Source organism: Dryobates pubescens, chromosome 2 (genome assembly GCF_014839835.1).
Source record: "Dryobates pubescens isolate bDryPub1 chromosome 2, bDryPub1.pri, whole genome shotgun sequence".
Lineage (NCBI taxonomy): Eukaryota > Metazoa > Chordata > Aves > Piciformes > Picidae > Dryobates > Dryobates pubescens.
The window spans coordinates 49258101-49278859 of record NC_071613.1 but is presented as its reverse complement, the minus strand read 5'-3'; the positions used below and the strand labels follow the sequence as shown (position 1 = coordinate 49278859).

At 39.0% G+C, this 20759-nt stretch overlaps 1 protein-coding gene across 12 annotated transcripts in view; it reads right to left on the bottom strand.

The window, feature by feature from the left end:
• Window positions 1–2158: 2158 nt before the first annotated feature.
• The window catches only part of R3HDM1 (R3H domain containing 1), an 83271-nt gene continuing 64670 nt past the window's right edge, over window positions 2159–20759 (bottom strand). For 10 of the 12 annotated variants that reach the window (XM_054177096.1, XM_054177089.1, XM_054177131.1 and 7 more), the window contains 11 exons: window positions 19436–19696; window positions 18622–18742; window positions 13698–13852; window positions 12921–13069; window positions 10603–10706; window positions 9835–9999; window positions 6719–6888; window positions 6383–6533; window positions 5000–5082; window positions 4080–4164; window positions 2159–3080 (listed from right to left, as the gene is read on the bottom strand). In XM_054177096.1, coding sequence (XP_054033071.1) covers window positions 2713–3080; window positions 4080–4164; window positions 5000–5082; window positions 6383–6533; window positions 6719–6888; window positions 9835–9999; window positions 10603–10706; window positions 12921–13069; window positions 13698–13852; window positions 18622–18742; window positions 19436–19696 — 1812 coding nt within the window. In that variant the 3' untranslated portion in view covers window positions 2159–2712. The remainder of the gene's footprint in view (window positions 3081–4079; window positions 4165–4999; window positions 5083–6382; window positions 6534–6718; window positions 6889–9834; window positions 10000–10602; window positions 10707–12920; window positions 13070–13697; window positions 13853–18621; window positions 18743–19435; window positions 19697–20759) is intronic. The other 2 variants (XM_054177150.1, XM_054177162.1) reach the window with 1 other exon arrangement.

Here is a 20759-nt window from a genome sequence, read left to right as displayed (position 1 = left end):
CAACTACCAACATTGTACCAAAGCAGTTGTACTGAAACCTGTGAGGCTGTAGGTAGGCAGCCATGTGGCAGCTGTGAGTAGATTCTTGGGTGTGCTGTTAGGATCCACCCAAATCCAGCCTCGGGGCTATGTGGTTTTGAGTGTTCCCAGAGTATGGAGTTGTTTTCTTAACTTTGAATAATCATTTTCACTAAAACCGTAATACTGAATCTGTTAACCATTCAGGGATCCATTTTACATGGCAATACAACTGTACTCATTAACAGTTAAAAATCAGGAAAGAGTAACCCTTGGGGCAGTAGCTAACAGCCAGATCTGTTCACCTTTTCTGGTACTTTTTCCTTAGCTTTAAAAGGTCTAAGACATCCTTGTGTTTGGATTGCTTACGTTCTCCATTTACCTATTAAATTTCCTTCTCTTTGGTTGTTACGGGGCAAGTTTATTAAATGAAGCAAGTCATGAAGTATCCTTTGGAAGCAGTTTGATTTGATGGTAAATTGACTTCTCTACATCATTCAGAATAGATGGAAGCTCTCAGCTATTGCCTGCTTGTCTACATCGAGGAAAAAACATCTTGTCCTGGAATGTGTGAGGCATGGAAGGCAACTGCCTCTTGGGGTTGTGACAGATGTCATTATAGACTTCAGCCTGCTAACTACTCTTACAGGATTAAACCCATAACCTTAAACTAGCACCACAACTCAGCAAGAGATAGTGACAGAACCTGCATGTCAGTCATGTTACCTCTGTGCTGTTTAGAGGGGAGTATTATAGTCTGCATAAGATAGGATTCTTACCATCTTTGGGTTTGGGTGCAGTAAGCTACAGCAATCCATTCCTGAGGAGGAAGAAATATAGCTCCTTGTTCAAGCAATACATTCAGTCACAAAGTAGCACAAGAATGCAAACACCAAGAAGTATCACTCTTTTAGGGAAGCAGATGGGGTAAGTAGGTTTGTCAATTGGCAAAGGGCTTGAATCTGAACATTTTCCCCACTTTTTTAGGGGACCATCTGAGTTTTAAGTTTGCCTTTAGTCACATAAATACCTGCTGCTATAGCATTTTGCAGAGTCAAGTCTCATATACAAATCTAATTCATCAGACTACATTATTCCCAGAAAGGTAAGTTTTGTTCCAAGTGTTGTAATTCACCAGATGAAGGGTTTGAAGCATTGAACATGCACAGGCCTGTTCTTAGTATTTCGTGCATTTCTTTGGTCAACCGGGAACAGCATATTTTTGTTTAAAAGACGAATGCTGTCTTAGGCACCTAAATGATGTACTTTAATATATGTAATTAAACTTACGTTTACCTGGAGTTTCCACTTGCAGAGGCTACAAATGCATCTTGCCCAGAACAACAGCCTTAAGGGAACCAGTAGTTGCTAGTCCATGCAGCAAATCTCTGCCTGTGCCAAAAGTAATAAACCACGAGCAGTCCCTTAGGGGCATTTTTCTTTTTACTTACATAGGTAAACATTTTAAAATGATGAAGGGCAGGATAATATAATGCTTCAAGAAGAGGAAGAGCAATAATGGTTGAGAAGTTCCAGTATTTGTTTAAGTTCATTTGTCACATTTGAAGGGTCTAAACCATTAACACTTCTTCACCCAAGGTTTCAAAAGACTCTCAGAAGTTTAAAGAAGTGCACTGAAAGTTTGTGTTTGTAAACATTTATTTTTTGAACTGAAAAAGGCTTGCATCAGCACACATTGTACAGCCTTGCAAATTACACAACTTGAAAAAAAAAGGTTTCATTTATGTGCATTAAATCTTTAATGTCCAGTGAGCATCTGCAAATGATGAAAACTTAAACCATTAGAAAGGTTTCCAGCACTTATCAAACACAATTACCTTAGTGTGAAAAGGAAAATAAAGAGATCCATACTCGTGGGAACACAATTAAAGTGCAAACATTTTGTCACTTGTGAAGATAAGACTTCAGTTTCTCCACGTTCTTGCTAAAAAGAAACATTAAAATGTGATTCAGTGTAACCTATTCATATTCCCCTTTAAGTAATTATTAAACTTGCTGGATCAGAAGCAAGTCCCTCGAGAGTACAAATTATTTTCACATTGCTTGAATGAATCTCAAAAGCAAATAACCATCTAAGGAGTTAGTTCCTAAAATTATAGCCTGTGTTTGTTTTTTTTTCCTTCTTAAAAACAAAACAAAACAAAAAACCCAAACAGAAAAACCAACAAGGGACAAAGAACAGGTTAACTGGAAGATTTGGAGTAGTTTTCGAGACGATGAGTGTAATTAATTGAAAATGGTTCTCTTTACCCCTCCACCAATCCTCAGGTTCCTGCCTTGGAATGGACAGCTCTGTGCTGGCTGTGAAAAGGGATTATAAAATACAAATCTGAATATGGATTCTTATGAACGTTTGCTGTACAATAGAACTTTGGATCTGATACAAGAATTCAAAAATATAAAACAAAACTACTATAAAAGTAGGGGGCATTTCATCAGCATTCCTTGTAGACAGCTGCCTGTCTCAAAGATGATTCCTTGCTATTGTCTGGGATTAACTCTTGTGTTTTTGTCTTCATCTGGCTGGATCACTGGGTTACTCTTCAATGGCTAATGTCATGACAAAACATCCCAGAAGGCTCTATGAAGAGAGCAGAAACCCCATCACATCAAGCCAATCAAGGAAAGGAGGACATGGAAGTAGTAAAGGCTGAGTGTCCACTGATGTAGCTGCTACTGAGAACTAGCCCTTTCCAGAACATGAAAGTCGTAGTGCTTCTTGCTTGTTCTCAGCCTGAACTTGTTCACTGAGGTACTGCTTTGTTTCTTCAATGCATTCTGAGCAGCTGACATCGTAGGGAACATGGCTAGAACTGTGTATGTGGAAGCCAAGTCACTAGGTTTGGGTGGTTCAGTGTTCACACTACTGTCCCCGCTGCCACAGTAACGGCGATGGTGCTGCTGCTGTGTTTGTAGACACTGTGAATCCCTCAGCCACCGAATCTTGGCACCAACTTTTAAGAGTTCTCCAAATAGTTTTTCTGCTTCCACACGAGTTATACCTTCTGGCAGCTCAGTAATTTCTAGGACTTTTCCCACAACTGAAACAAGAAAAACAGAATCTAAATCAGTCATGGCACTTAACAATACAACAAATACAATGGAGAATGGGTCATTTCATACTCTGTCTCCAGTGGGCTGATATCAAACACACAGGCATTCAATTTCTGACGGTCTAGAGAGCTTTTTGCTTTCAAGTGTAGCACTGCTTACAGTTACAAATGTGTAAATAAAAGCTGAGAATACAAAAAGAGCCCTCAAAGGAGAGAGAGAGAAAAAAAATCAACAAAAAAACCAACCCCTAATTTTGCAGCAGGTTTGAGAACTCACTGTAGCATCACACTGGCTTTGCCTGTCCATTCTTCAGACAGCACTGTGCTAAGAAATACCCTGTCTTTACTCAAATAATCCTATCCTGTTAACTGTTAGAAAAAGTTGATTTATCTGTAACTCTAGGAAGAGTTGACAGTAGGTAAGACTTGCAACAACAATTCTTTACAGTAAAGATATGAAGACAGCTGATGTCTGGTGTTATTTGGATGACTTCTTCACCAGCCCCAAGGAGCTAATCTGTAGATCTCCTAATATGTCCCCCAAATCCACATGCCCATTTATTTTAGAAGGAAAAACAGAAAACACACACACACACAACACCACAACCAAAGCACAAGCTAGTTTATAGTTTACATTTGATTCTCCATTTCATGCAGGTAAAAGGAAGCAAGGGTACATATAATTAATGTAACAACACGTAATGTCACAGTATACCTATAACTTATGTCCAGTAAACTGACCAACTTGCTTTTCCTTTTCAAAAGTCCTGATCTTCTCTGGTCTTTCCTCCAGCCTTCAAAACTACATTTCTCTCATTTAGCTTCCCTCTTTCCCTCTCTACATCGTTATGTGCCCAGTGTCTGCCATGTCTATTTCTGTCCGATTACTCTTCTGGCCCTTTCCTCATATTGCTCTTCTTACTACATTCCCAGCTCATCACTGTAACTCATTTCCCAAGAGGACTGTGTCTGTTAGCAATTCTCTACCTGGTTCTCCTGCACCAAGATCTGCTGAAGCAGCCTTCTTTGCTGGTTTCTTTCCCCTGTTTCCATGTCTGTTTCCAGGTTGACACTAGAAAGACGAACATAAATGATGTACTTTAATGACAATCCACCAGTATCATAAAATTTCTGGGTTAGCTCAGTGATAAAAAGCAGTGAAGAGGAAATGTCTGGAAAATAACCTCAGCTACCGTGGTAAAGATTTTCATGTTCAGTTTTAGTCTTGGAGTTAAGCAATCCTGTAGTTAGGGAGACTCAATCCTTGGCTTCAGAAGAAAGGAAAAAAAATGATGATGACAAAAAATTGAAAAAGAAAAATCCCACCACTTCCCCCATCCCAATCTGTCACATCTTCTGGCTGATCTTGGGTAGAACTGACCAAAGAAGAGGTAGGGGTCTGTGTGTCTGTCCCAAAAATTAAGTAGATGGTAAAGCTTTCTAGCTTTGCTGGCCCTAGCATTTTTGTTTTGTTGTAATAAACAAACCCACTCTTTGCTCAGAAATAGCCACATGTATTTTCTGTTTGTTTTGAAACTGTTATTCAAACAAAAGCAAATCCTTTTAGCAAACATTCTCTCTACAATTTTTGGAACTCCTGGTGAATAGCTTAAAAAAAAAAAAAATATTAAGTCCATCATCTACACTGTGCTTAAAGACAAACTTCAGGAAAATGCTACAACACAAACCCACAAAAACCCACCACAACAACCCTCCCAAAACCCCCTCAAAACAACAAAGAACAACGGGAAGTATTCACACAGAAAAAAAGCCGTTAGTGGAAAGCAAGAACCTTCCACTTGGTTACTTTTGTAATGCACTAACACAGTCCCCTGTTCATGGTGGTGGTAATGGTAGTCCTGATTTGGTTTATTTCAGTGTCGCCAGGACATTGTTCTCTTTAATACCTGTTGGCTTGTTACTTGTCCACGTAATAAAGGTGGTGGATTGTATTGCAGGGGTTGGCCAAGCAATGGGTATCTGGCATCTCCTTAAAGAGAAAGGTAATTAGAAGGGTTTTTCTGTTATATGAAATGTTCCTCCAAGTTCTTTTTAAGATGCTTATCTTACACAGAAAGGAAGGCAGAGTAACTATGCACAGAGCAGTGTATTTAGCTAGGCTTACAAAGTAAGATTTGGCACAAAGTTTTTCTTTACTGCAGTCTTATCTAAATCTTCTAATTTCAATATGATCTTAATATGGCAACAGCTCCTCTTGTGGTACTAATTAAATAATTTTGTTGGTTATATCCCTGATTAGAGTCAGTACATCATCACATTCCTATTTGCTTCAAGGATCCAGAAAGACAATGGAAGAGAAGTTTTTAACAATCACAGAAGACTAAGAAAGCTGAGAAGTACACTTTCCAACAGGCAACCTGAATTTTTCACAACAGCAATGACAAAGATTATGCAGCAGATAAGACAGACAAGAAAATAAGGTTTTCTTTATCAATAAGGAAGACAATTTTCTGTAAGCTTTTCTTTGCAGTAAATGTTTCTGCAAAACCAATCCACTAATTGTAACTCTGGGAACTATGCCCAGATATCTTTGCAAACTGACAAATGTGGGGTTTCTAGCATTTGGTCTTTAAACATTACAAACGTCACAGTGAAAACTCCCTATTTTTATTTTTCTGTTGACATGGCAGCAGAAGACTGAAATTCTTCTACAAGGATTTTTTTCTGGGTGGATTCCATCTGAAATACTAACTGGAGTAGCAACAGAATTGCTAGAGGCTTTAGTGCCATCACACTAGTTTCTCTACAAAGGAATGAAGAAATCTCCCTTAGGCAGTGGTTTGATTCGGTGTAACATCAACTAATAAGCAAGTATGGCAGAGCATTCATCTCAACATTGCATTTCTAAATCCTTTCCCCCAAAAGGTAACATGCCCACCTAATGTATTAAGATCAGCTAGTCCCACACTTTTATCTTTGTAGCTCTAAAATGATATCCTTTGTGACAGTGTGTGTCAAGTTCTTAGTTTATCTTCAAATTCTAACCATAAATCATGTTAACATTTTCAAGGAATTTCACATGTAAGAAAGCTAGTGGGTTACAGAAGCTTTCACAATAACAAGATGATCAAAAGCTTTTGAGAATACAGGTGGCAGAATCAGTGCCAAGAGATAAGGTGAAATTCTACATGATGCTTGGGGGGGTAACTTTGATGACCCTCCTCATTGCTGCTGAAGTGAGCCACGGCCTTTCAGACAATCATGTATCTTGTATTCTAACACATTCAAATAGAAAAGGTAACACAGGTTTTATTTAATTAAAAATATACCTTGTCCAGGGACAAAGGGTCTAGAAAACTGAGACACAATAGAAAGAGGTGTCAATGCAGGACGGATGTTCTTCATGGTCGATAGCTGGGCTGGTGCTGGCGACTGGGCCGGTGAGGTGGCAGGGCTACCTACTTGAGGACTATGCTGCAACTGGAAGAAACTAGCAATTAGTGTTTTAAGAAGAGTCTAGTTAAACAAGCTAAACAACAGCTACAGCATTCAAAGACTAAAGTTAAAATATAGCAAGTATTATTCAGAAAAGATTTTTATTCCCCAAGGTCTTTCATGCATGTGAATTTTAAATCATCCTGGAGAACGAACCAAAAGCCTTGTACCTGTGCAGCACTGTCTAAAGTGCTAAGTTCTGTGGACTTCTGCCCCCTTTGATGATCACAGTAATATTTATTCTGTTTCCACTGTGGAGGTGAATGGTTCCGAGGCTGAGGGCTGTTGGGTATGTTTAGCTGCATCATTACTACTCCTCCACCTGGTGGTGGTGCTACTGCTACAAGACAAAATCAGAGAATGCAGTTAGCTCATCACACATTTCAGTTGTCATTTTAGCAGAGCAGATATAAAGGAAAATAATTTACAAAATGGAAGCAATGAATGTTTTGCTAAATAAGCTGCTGAATTCTAGAGAAGGAGATAGAGCAGTACCTGCTGTACATTTTCATTATCAGGTAAATGGGCAATAGTTAACTAGAGAGAGAAAGCTCCTAGAATTAGAGTGTAGAACCACTAAAGCTCATTCTTGAGACTATTTTTGAAAGAAATCATTCTTTGTAGGAGTAGCTGAAAGTATTCAACATTCATTGTAGTTACTGCCAGAGCAACGTGCAGAACATGTGATATTAAGCAAAAACAGGCTTCATTTAAAACCAGAAGCTACCTAGTTAGTAGTACACACAGCAGTAGCGACACAGATTTTCTCTGATGTGATAGTATACATCATAAAGACCTGGAATCAACCTTTAGCCAGAGGCAAAGTTACCCTTGTTTACAAGTTCTGTACAGGAATCTTTTTCTGTCAGACTGCAAATTGACCCCCACATCCCATACCATTTGGCTACTGTGATAGCTACAGAAACACCAAAGTCAGGGGAGAACAGCTAAACAGCCAACACTGTTCTGCAAGGTCTACCATGAGGAGTTGCAACAAGAGGCTGCCCTGGAGAGAAGCTGTCTTCCCACTCTGACCCGGCTCTGTAATTGACATAACGTCCTGTTTACCTGCTCTACCCACTGTTTACAGCATTTCTCAGAAGCCATGGTTTAAACATAATTTAATCATCCACCTTTAAAGAAGGAATCTGCAATCTTCTCCATTTACTATCTGCGTCATAGCATCAGTTAGTAGCAGTTGGATCCAGATTGTAAAATGCATTAGTCTTCTATCTTTTGAAATAGGCTATTGTTTTCTCAACCCCAGGCTCCACAAAAAAAGAAACAGACTGGATAGGACAGTTTAGGATAACTAACTCTTAATATTAAAACAGTATTGGTCTTTGTAAACTGTATTCTGCCATATTCACTACATTGATATTTATAAATCCAGCTGAAATATTAGCGACATTTTTCACATCTTTACTTTTAATGGCAAAAAGTTCTAACCATGTGCTGCAGATTGAAATGGAAGCATCAGATATCTGGTCAACTTTAGCAGAGGATATGGATTTCGGTCCCTGCTCTTTCCCTGTAAGAGCCACATTGTGAATATTTCAATGTTGTTGCACAGCAAAATAAAATATAACTGTTTATGGCTGGCTGTAACATAATCAGATCAATACATAACCCCAAGAGTTTCCAAGTGGTAAAGCCATGAGCTCACAATGTTATACGTACATCTGGAATGTACCAGACAAGCTTCTAGGTATACACTACATTTTACACAAGGTGATACTTCATTTTAGTATTTTGTGCATAAAAATAAGTGACACTTACATACATCTTATTGTTCCAGAACGTTACAGTATTTTATTCTGCAGCACTAGCACACTCTTTTGACTGCTCTCTGTTCTGAGGGAACTTAACACCCAACAGAAACAGGCTTGTCTTCCAAAAACATCCACAGCTCCATTTGGAAAGTGTCACCATCAGAAAAAGCTAATGAAAATGCAATCTTAGAACCTTTTTCTGTACATCCAGAAAAGATTGATCTTTCTACTACTCCTAGTTCCACATCACTTCAGCAAATGAAAGACAGAATGACAAAGTGTCACAGAACATGTAAGTCAGCTTGCAGACGCTTTATTACTAGTCAAAACCCACGAGAAGAGAAATCCTGGCAAAATCCTTGAATGTCTTTCCAGGTTTGCAGTCTGGTACTCTAACTTTTTCAAAGTAAAAGAACCATAACTCCACTGCTTTTGTGCATTTGTCCCCACTGTACTTACCTCAGCAGCTTTGCTATATTTCAGTATCACTTACAGAAAAGCATGCCTGCCTTTATTCCTTCACTGCATCACAGAAGGCTCCCCTCCCCCAAACTTCTTTAAACTACAATTTAAGAGGCTTGAACCAGGCCTTCAAAACTGCATAAAACTAGCACTTCCGGGACAAATTAGGAAGGTAGAACAAACAACTAGTGCAAGCCCAGTTTTAGATATCCTGAAATGAGGCTTCCAGAATTAAAGCCAAATAAACATGAAGCAAAACAGAAACAAAGCCTGCCCATGAACTATTGCCCACTGCTAATTCAGCTATCTCCCCGTGTAACTGCACATTAACTATTGACTAATAAATATGCTCCAAAAATATCTTCCAAGATAAATGTTTGTGTGCAACACCTCAGTTCTAGTGGAATCTAGGTCATTGACCTGGAGTTGTTTAATCTGTTGCTTGCTTGCAAAATACTGAGACAGCAGTACAGGAGATTATTCCTTTTTGGCCAGGCAAGTCTCTGCTGTGTCAAATTTCCTATTGGTAAAATAAAGACAGCACTGCCATGATCACAGGATTGCTCTGGAACCCTTTGTTTGGAGGCCAAACCCTAGTGCTCTTCGTGTCCTGACCAGTCCATCATTTTTACAGTTACATATTCAGAGTTCAAGTGTTTGGGTATTAACAATGAAAAACATTTCATGGACAGGACAAGCTCTGGGTCACCACTGCCTTCACATGTCGTCAAGACTGCTATTTATACATCTTCTAAAAACTGCCCTAATGTTTTGCAGATTAAAGCATTCCAAACCTGATTTCAGTGCTTCTGCACAGAAGATGAGTGACGCTTACCTGCTGAAGGCTGCCTCCAGGCTGCCCCATGAAGTTGGTTATTGTTTCAATTAAGTTCCAAGTTACCATTAAAATAAGTTATAGAAATAGCAGCTCATATGAAGAATCACAAAAAAGCATTCGCAGATGTGGCACTCGAGTTGCAGTGAACCACAAAACCAGGGTGATAAACATTTCTAGACAGAATGGCATAGATGAAAATCCCAATAAAATGTACCTTTTATTGGCTGCATGATGGAAAGAGCAGTGGGCGAGCTTTTACATGATGAGGGTGGAGACACTATGCTGTAGTGCACAATGGAAGCAGCCTGTTGTGGCTTTGACTTTGATGAAGGTGGCAATAATGTAGGTGATGGCTTCTGACTTGAATGGTTGCTATAAACTATGAAAGTAAAAGCAGTAAATAAGGCTGCCGTAAAACCAAAACCAAAACACCCCACACAGCTTTAGAGCATTTCATTCAGGCTTTTCAGTAGGTCAGAAAAAGCTACCTCTCCTCTCTAAACAGAAGTCTTAACAGTTTTGTTCACCCTCTTCTCAAACTCCTGAGTGCTACTCTTCACTCCATTAATTGAAATCTAGAAGTAGTGAAATCTTGTGTAGAAGATCTTGTTTCCAGAATGTACCTTGAGGGTTTTATCAAATGTAAATGCAAATCTTAACATTTTCATCCTTGTAGCTATTCAGGAACAGATGAAAGTTACTGCTGACAAAGTATAGTTCTCATGTCTGTCACACACAGATGTACAAGGTATTATGATGCCCATTACTAAATTCTAAGAAAGTAACTTTAGAGCTTTTGATGATAAACAAATCGAGATGCCAAGTTAAACTGCCTCCAATACAAGTTCAGAAATGGAACACAGGACATACAATACAGTAGTTAACTGTAAATCAAAGCCTTAGCAGCAAATATTCATTCACCCAGCGCAGTTAACAGCTAAGTATTTTTGAAGTCTTTCAATAAAAACATCATGCCCCCAACCTGCACACTGCTGTCCTTGAAGCTGCTGGGAGTTGCACGGTGATGACGTTCTAGGAAACTGTATCTGCTCGGATCCAGGAGGCTGCAAATATCCTACTGATGAACTGTAAAAATAGTAATAAAGAAAGAACATGACTAACAGGCATTTATGCTACACTTATTTCTCTACAATCATGTACTGGCTATATACACAGCCTGCAAATCACTGATTTTTTTTTTTAAATTAAAGATCAATAATATCCTGACCTGCCCCCAAATCTACTCATTCTTCAGAAGACTGAAGTTTCATATCTCTTTTAGGCAAAAACTATGCCCCACATACATTAAGAAGCTGTACTAATTGACCTATATTGATAAGCTGTTTTTGTATCACTAGTGCTGTGTAGGCATAAAGGCATGCAGAATAAAAAACACACATATTTGTTGCCTTGCCCAGTTAACCTGAATTAGGTCTGAGTTAAACTATCACCACAGAACCTGCCATGAGGCTTTCAGATGCAGCCCCTCAGCTGGAGGCTGGCCCCATGCAGCCGAGCCAGCTCGTTCAGCACAACAATCAAGCACACCTCTGCTTCAGTGCGCAGTAACACGGCTTAAAGAGATGATTGCCTTTCCCTGGCCTTACAAACAGGGTGTGGGGAAAGAAAGATGACTCTAGGAGATAACTGTCTTTCTTCTCTTTGGAATATGTAGGGAAAATGGATAAATTTTTTTATGCCACGTATTTTTCAGGGCACCCAGGGGGAAAAAACAGGTAACAGACACAGGCAAGTCAAACCACTAACTTCATACTGGCAGAGGTAGAACAGCAGGTTGGTGGACCATAATCAGAATGGTGCTTAAAAATCCTGGACTTCATTTCTGCACTAACAGAGAAACATTCCAAGGGGAATGTGGGTTAAAAAAAAATAATTAAAATATTTCAAATGGTAGAAAAAAAAAAGTACATGTAATCCTGTTGGAGTTACCATTTTTACCTACGTTGTCAGGAGTTTGTTCCATCCTTTGTCCCAAAGTTCAGCTATATAATTTAAAGATTCCCTCCCATTAAAGCAGACAAACCTCAGTGAAAACTAAACCATATGGATTTATATCTGCACGGGATGTGTGCTCTGACACAGCTTCTCATCTGTCTAGTGATTATAGTTTTCAGCAGTGACCTGCAGGTGTGAGACTATTCAGTTCCTGCAGAACAGTATTCTGCTGACCTTGTCAAAGTGCTGCAATGTAACTCTTTTGATAAAAGCAAGATGCTGTCATTAGTTGCTATTCTGCTCTGAATTCCTGACAAATGTTTCCCTGTTCAAAAGAGAGGGGCATTCTAAATGATGCAAAAGATCAAGCAACAAAACTTACTTCAAAAATGTCTGGGATTATGTCTACCTATGACTTCACTGAACCTCAAATGTAACTACAGATGAAAAGGATAAAAAGAACCTTCAGACACAAAGAAGAGGAATTCATATTCTAGCAGATGCTATGCAGCAATGACACAAATGCTATTTAAGTCTCTGCACTCACAAAAGGACATTGCTGCTGGTTTGAAAGCTGCAACCAAGGTATTTCTAAATAATGCACACTTGTAACTTCAAAAAACCAGAAAGACAAATTTGTAACAAGGATTAATCCTAATGAATTCTTTTAGGTATCTGCCTATCTGCTTTGTCACAAACCCTCAAACTGTGGTGGGGACACGACTGCAGACAGGGGGAGGTCTGTGCATGTAGGCCAATTTGCTGTTACCAAGGTAGGCTCACAAAAAGTTATTTATCAAACAAAAGCCAAGCGTAGAAAGAAGTTCCTATACTTGTTTCATAGCCAGCTTTGTGCCAGCAGGCCTTGTTAGCCACACAGCCTCAGTGAGCTAAGCTCCTTCCAGAAAAAGCTCTAAGAACAGAAGGAAGATTGATTCTTTTTTTTCCCTGGGATTCAAACACTTTTCTCTATGCCTTATTCAAGTAGTATCTTTGAGAAAACCAGTGAATATGGATAGTCATCTTAAATGTCACTGCAAAAAGGCACTGCTACTGAAATCACTGTGCAAGGAAAGGAATGCAGCAATCTTCAGATTTAGAACTGTAGTAAAGTATTGCTGGAAGTGACAGGGGAACAATGTTTTCCAGTGTAACAAGCACATCCCAGTTAAAGCAGTACTGGTTGTTTTAGTTAGCTGCCTAAGAGCAAAAGCAGGCACAAAATTTTCTGTAAGCCTGCCTTTAAAATACATTTTATTATATGCAATACTATAGCAGATCCTGTCAGTTATTACAAGGCAATTAAGCCTGGCTGCTGAGAAATCAAGTAACTGTTAAACTCACCTTAAATTATTCTGTTGACCTGATGGAATGACACTGTAGTAAACTGGCATTCCTGTGGTGGGCAACCCTTGATTCGACTGACTGGGAATGATAACAGGCTGTTGATATGTCTGCTGGGGCACTGCTTGGGAACCTTGAGGCACCGAAACCTAAAATTGAGAACACATTAAGACTTTCTTCTGAGGACAATGTTTCTTTCTGCTTCCTGACCTTCACCTATGTTGTGTAAGAGCTTTTAAGAAAAACCAAACAGAAGCTGAAAGATTTTCTGGAGTTCTCTAAATCCAGAAGACTAGTGGTAACAGTTGTTGAGGCAACAGTGCTTTATTTAAAAACCCACTTTTTACCTTCCCCCAAACTGGCAATGGTGGCTCTGAGGGACTCCATCAATTAACAAAAGAGATTTTCTTTACAATACAAAGCAAGGTTGCAGTGAGGGAAATCTCAAACTTCGTCTCTCTCATCCTCTGAATCACAATTAACACAGCACTTGGCTTTCAGTGGGACTAGAATTTATACCCTTGTGACAGATTTTCTTCTCATCTCAGTTGTGGGGGGCTTTTTGTGTGTGTTTTATGATGTTTGGTTTGGCTGGTTGTTTTGTTGTTGTTGTTTGTTTTTATTTTGATAATTTCTGTCCCCTACCTCACCTTCAACATCTGTGTGCAGCTTTCTGCCATTTGCAAAGTAATGCAATTCAAAAGAAAACTTAAAAAATTAAGAATTAAGATCACTGACACACAAGAGTGGTTGGAAAGTTATGAATGCACTACCCACCTGATAAGATGGCACTGAAGGATATGGAACAATCACACCTTGAATTTGATTCCCAACGTTGTTGTGTTGGCCACTGACTAGATTTTGACTCTGAGGCTGCTGAAGTCCAACTAAACCCTGGTAGTTTTGCTGCTGGTTGGGCAAAACCTGGTAACCTGAAATGATACATTTGAATTTTACTTTGAAATAGTGAACATGTTTTATACGCAGTTGCCTATGTGAAAATGTATGTGTAGCATTTTCCAATGGCTTTCTAAATCTGGCAACTTCAGAGTTGAACGTATCATGCATATCAGAAGAAGCCAACATTAAAATTAGCAGATCTATTCACTTGGATACAGCATAAGATACTTTACATACTATTTGCAATGCTGCTGTCACATGCTTGCCATATTTATTTACACACTAAGTGGGTTACATGCATTAACACCTTGATTTGATAGGTGAAAGCTGAAAGCACTAGAACAAAGCATGCCAGATAAATATCAAAACTAGTTAACTGGCTATTATTATGAACAAAGCCATTCTAGGTACTTTAGTTTTGAAGTTCTACTTATGCTAAACTCTACTAGTATCTTAGGTGCCCTAGGGCTGAGAGCATCTTGGCTGCGATTCAAAACTGAATCACACTTCAAGAAAATTTGTGTAATGCATGTATGCAAATCTTTTATAAAAGGGCAATTTCCACTGAAACCTGTAATGCTACAAAAAAAGGGGAAAAAAAAGGAACTGCAAACAATCTTCCAGGTAAATCTATGTTTGAATGCAGTGGAAGACATTTTATAGTCAAAAGTTGTCTTGGAAATAAAAATAAATTAAAAAATGTTCATGTTTATCAGTCTGCAGTATCTCTGCAACAATTTATTGCTGCTTAAACTGCTGCCTTTCAAAAATGGCCTGAAACCCCCCAAACTGCACCAAGTATCGATGCCAAACAGGAAATCTGTGCATTTATTAAGTCCGACTTTAACTCCCCCTTTCTTTTTAAATTTTTTAGAAGCATGTAAAAGGTAACTGCTACCATGACCAAAACACATGCAGAACACAAATGCAGTTCTTCGTCAAACTCTGTTGCACAGGTAGGTACACGCTACTTACCACAGCACCAAAACCCGTAACTCTCAGTGTGTCTGAGACAAGCCAGTTACCGCTCCAGAATAACAAACTTGGGCTTGTCAAGATGCACTGACAGCAAGAAGAGTCTGTGCATTCACATTCTACTGACCTTGTCATTCCCCATGCTCCCTGCCTTGGTATGGGACTATAATAAGGCAGATACAGCTGCAAAAACTCACTTGGAATTGTTGTTTAAAATACTGCATGGTCTGTTCTGAAATTATCCAGTTAACACAAAACACTTTTTTGATAAGCCAACTCCACCAACATTCATTCATCACACACATGTAAGGTACAATGAACATTACTGCAGTCTCAGCAGGTTGTCTCTATAGAAATTGTGACAATGAAGGCTAAAAAAGACTTTTAATGTAACAAAATACTGCTCCAGAAAATGAAAGGGAGATGATTCAGTTTGTTAAATCCAAGAGCACTATTAATCAGAAATACACAACACTGTAAATATTTTCAGAGTACTATCCAAAAACTTTGGAACAAGACATGCCTGAATTATGATTAATAATTAGATTAAGTAACTCTGAAGTTTGAAGTGTGTACAGAAATCCATCTCGTACCCATAATAAACAAAATGCTTAGCTATACTTTGATACAAAATGACCTATGGCACCTAAAAGGCAGCAGAATGTGAAGCTGTGGTGTATGACAGATCCAATCCATACAGCTGCCATCTAAACTGCGCACTTCCCAGAAACTGCAATGTAGCTGTGAATATTTCTCAGCTTTTTCTGGCACTTCCAGAGACAGACATGATCAATTTTGCAAGCAGAGAGCAGCTGGAACAATACAGATTGACTGCCAAGAAGGTTCCCCACAGCGTTCCAAAGAATGCTCTATTTTTAGCTTCACAGTTTCACCTCTGCATAGAGAGTGGTCTGACAGAAATGCAGCACTCAGCAGAAAACCCACACCTGCCGCAGCAGATTGTCTCACTATACAGAAACACTCTGAAAAAGTGAATAAAAAACCCCACACAGACAAAAAAAAGAAGCAGCACACTTCTTAATATTTACATAATTCAAAAGAAATCACTGTTAAGAAGTTAACTTGCAGAATATGGAAATACATTTTGTGAACAGCACACTGAAAATGAGAAACAGCCTTTATTCAAGAAAAGAAAAGCAAGTACAATCATTTGGTTAACAAGCTAGGAGTATAGCTTGATTACATCTGTAGCTATTAACCCTGGCCACTGTGAAGCAGAAGCTAGCTGAACATCAGCTGAAGTTCCTACAGCAGTTGTAATTCAGACAAGACTTTCAATCAACCTGTGGGTCTCATGGTCTCTGGGTGCTCATTATCATGGCAGTTTGAAACACCTTTTCTTAAATGGAGTTTTCTTACAGTATCTTTTGGGCAACCAAAGCATTTTTAATAAAAGTGAACCCCCCAGATATTTCACCTGAAACCCCTTTAAAAAGGAAGCCAGGAAGCAGCTGAAAAAGAGACCGGTTCACTGTGAGAAATGTAAACCTCTCAGACAGTGTTACGGCCCCGAATCCAACAGCTCATAAATAAGAGTCAGACCACTCTGTAATATTAAGCCCAAAGTGGCTTTGGTTGCCATGCTTTCAGCAGCTGTCATCTTTTATCTAAGTTTATGGTTGGAAAATTATTTCATAGTTAGTAACCACTTTCTAAAATGAATACACCCCACGGCTTTTACTGTAATACACAATGTGTTAATTCTCATTTTTGCCCAGACACATTGCTGTATTAGCCTTTGGTCTCAAAACCAGCCATAGCTAATAGGCATCAACTACTTTCAGATGTAGCTGTGTGGCAACTTGACACAAAGATTTATAGTTTAAAATAAATCTACAGAGAGATAATTTCAATGCACACCACCTTGTGAGCAGTTTTCGGAAGAGAGAATGTGATGGGGAGCCTTCCATCTCTAGAATGCTCACTCTGATGTGTCATGGTAAGGCAGCAGTTCAGAGACTTTTGAGTTAAACACTAATTACACAGTTGCTAGTAAAATACTGCTACCATTAGTCAACACCAAGTAACCAAATGGGATTGAATGGAATTACTGGAGCACTCCTTCCCTACTTAAATGTGATCCCTGATGTCAGGGTCTGAAGCACAGAAAAGTAACAACCTTCACAGCTTGCTTATTTTGTTTGTTCCAGGAACACAGAGGGAGATTTTAGCTGCTGCTGCTTTTCACCCTACCCACATTACAGGCAGTGAAATTTAGTCAAAGGTAAAGAGATGAACACATACAAGCAAGCAACTTACTTACCCAGTAGCACCCGACTCCTCCCTTTGCATCTTGGTGCTGATGCACCATCACCCCATGCTTTCAAACTCAGATTGTTTGGTTTGCTACACATATACACCGGGCTCTCCACTTTAAAGTATCTGTGCTACTCACATGTGCTGTCCCCATAAACAGGGAAGTCACCCCAGCGGAGCCCCAGGTTTTGTGCTATTAAGTAGCCTAGGTATTAAAAATTCTGAGGAAGGAAAGCAGGTTGTGTGATACAGTTGGATAACACATCTTTAACAGCAGCGGATAAAACAGGTGGCAAAAACAAGTATATGTTGGAAAAAAATGTAAACATACAGTAAGGAGGAGTGAAAAGTGCTGCTCTGTTTTGCAGTAAGCAAGTACCCACCAGATTTTAAAATGATCTAACAACTCTACCGTAAGTGGGCATCACATCTTGATCATTCTGCAATCAAATAATCCCATGTAAATCTGTGAACTAAGAAGCCCCGAACCACCTCAACTGTTGCTGCTATTGGAGCACTTCCTAGAAGAACTGCAGAAGAGGGAAGCATGCCTCTCTTACAGTCCACTTCCTAGAACAGCTATAAATATATCCAGTTAATATTTGTAAAAGCTGATTTTTCATCCTACTTCTGTACAGCAGCACGTAGCTGGGAGTGGGAAGAGGAATTAAAAAATAATAAAATCTTTCTTCCTGAAAGAAACACAAAGGAAAAACCACATCTGACGTAGTCAACTAAGACATGGTATAAAAGCCTGATTTAGGGATCTCTGCCTCCAAATACCATGAGATACTTCTGAAAGTTGTCACTGAGAGTTAAGATATTACTCAGAAGTAAATTTGCTCCAGGAACCCAAATCTTACTGAAGAAGTCATAACAATATTTTTAAAGTACAGGCGATTAGAAAAATGGAAGCTGCAGTTAAAATTTGTAGGGAGAAAAGACAAGAGGAAAGAAAAGCGACAGAAATATAGTTGACAACACTCGTAGAAGTATAACTCAGACACAGCTGAAATGCCTTTACTAAAACCAGGAGGAACAGAGAACTAATTCTAACCAGTTAAGCCTCATTAATTATTCTGTTCAATACCCAGATACCTTTAATCATAAGACAGAAAGACAAATTAAAACCGTATCTCCTGCACAGGACTCTCTTCATGACACAGCATGAAAGCACAACCTTTCAGTTAAGGTACAGCTCTGCATAATGACATCATTTAAAGGTACTATTTAATTTTACTTTGCAAGCTACTAAAAAATTAGCAACTAAATTACAAGTTTTAAAAATTATTCAGTTCTGAATTCTGAAAAACAATAAAATAAAACTATCCTATAACTGAAGTTACAGCACAAGGCACTCACAGTAATGGCTCAAATCAAAAATTCCATGAACAACTGACTCAATTTTTCCACCTTAGGTTGGTTACACTCTTTATCACATAGCTTGAACACCTACTTTCTTTGAAGATTTACAGCAAAGGTTTAAAAAGCAAAACCAGGAGAAAACACACCCAAAGTTCTCTAATGGAATGATAAGAGTTCAACAAACCTGTCTGCTGTCCGGGCTGTGCCAGTGCTTGGTTTTGCTGTGTGTTGTAATGGACAGACACAGGTCGGTACTGCGGATTGGAGTGCGAGTACTGACTGGGGGTACAGTAACAAGCTGGCATCTAAAAACCAACAACAATTAAAGAGACTTACTACCTGCACATCTATAGAAGACAGACATCTAAATGCAAAAATAATCACCTGATAAAAGAAATATGCAAAAATTTCCTAGAAGGTGCAACAAATGTTGCATAGTTTAGCAACTGAAAAATACATGTACTACACAGATTCCCTATTTAAGGGAAAATTTATTTTACTTTTACTACAGAACTGACAATTCCCAATGTCTACAAAGACACAGAATCATAGAAGTTGGAAAAGACCTCCAAGACTGAGTCCATTAACCTAACAGTGCCAAGTACCCCACTAAAACATGTCTCTAAGTGTCAGCTCTACACATTTTTTGAATGTGCGATTCTGTCACATCCATTACAGGGAAGTGATTCCATCACTTCTCTGGGCAGCCTGTTCCAGTGCTTAACCACATTTTAACCACATCTGAACCACAAGAAAACTATGCAGAATATAAGTTTTACCAGCTACAGATAATTAATCACCTAGGTGATTATTGCTGAAGTAAACTGAAGTCATTCATTCCAAAGCACATAAGCCAGAAAAACACCCCAGCCCCAAAATGAATGGTCACACAGCTGCAGGTGAAGGAGGACCCCACACCATGTAAAATGCTCATTATAGAGTGCCATGATCAGTGCTTACATGCAGCTTGTAGGAGAATGGAAACAGAGCCATTGTACCTGTGGCACAGTTTGCTGCATGTATCCCTGCTGCTGGAGGACTTGCTGGTTGACAGGGTGGCTAGATGTTGAATAGCCTGGAGCAGAAACCGGTTGGCCAGAGGGTGGTGGAGGTGGAGCAGCTGCGATGATATAACCAGACTGCTGTGGAGGCTGAAGAACAACAGTGGACTGGAACATAGCAGTATGGGGTTCAGCTGGATCGGCAGGTGGCTGGCGGGCAAGACTCATATGGCTGAACTGTGACCCTAGGTTGTCTTGCTGTAACAGTTAAAAAAGGAAAAGTTGCATCCACAAATGTACAAAAAAAAAAAGGACTAAATCAGCCAAATATTTCAGTAAGTTTCAGGTATGCAAGTCTCAAATTACAGAGCATTAGCAACATCAGCCAAAGAACAACAGGAAAGAACAAAATAGAACTTCAGGGCTGACAGCAGCAGAGGACAGCCACATTCAGAGACTTCACTCATTTCACTGCAAATACTTGATTTTTTGATTACATTTTCCTCTATTGTAAGAGTTCAACTGTCAAAAATGAAGTCAGAATTTGTGACACTTAAGATTTTCTGATTGGACTCCTCTAACCTGGTATTACACTACAAGCAAAGATTTTTTTTTTAGCCTGAAATCAAGCAATAACTGCAAGAAACATTTTCCAGTGGTTACCCACTACCTGCATTTTATTAACATCTGAAACTACCATACTGATTGCACCAAGCACTGCAGGAGTCCTGTGAAATTTGAAACTTCTATCTCTGTAACCCCAAGCTCCTTTTCTTTACAAGCAATTCAGCATCAAATTGTGGGCAGCCTGGAAATTAAAAGTTATCGCCAATATTGTTTGCTAAACAGGAAGATTTGGTTCATGCTTCAAAACATGGAGGAACACGAAAAATATTTTAATACCACTTGATCTTCTCTTGGATCATTCTGAGGAAAACAGAGTTAATAAAAAGAGTAAGTGCAAGCTCAGTCTTTTACAGATTAGCTATGTTCACATTTTACGATAAAATGTTATAGTTCCCAGGCTAAATATAGTGTTAATTACCACTGGAAATGCAAATTTGCACCTCAAACTAACTTTAGAATACCTTTACATCTTAAACCAGCCTTATTTTCATTAGATCAACAATCTAACTTCGCCTTTGGCATTAAATTCCTTAATGATGCCTATTAACACAATTATATTGCTTTCCTACATTGGATTTAGCATTTTGATTTTCATTCCTAGTTTAGAGAGGAGATACTAAGTTAACCCAAGGCACAGGCATTTATTTCTGTTACACTGCCAGTAAGAATATTCTCATCTGGTCAGTTTGTTCTA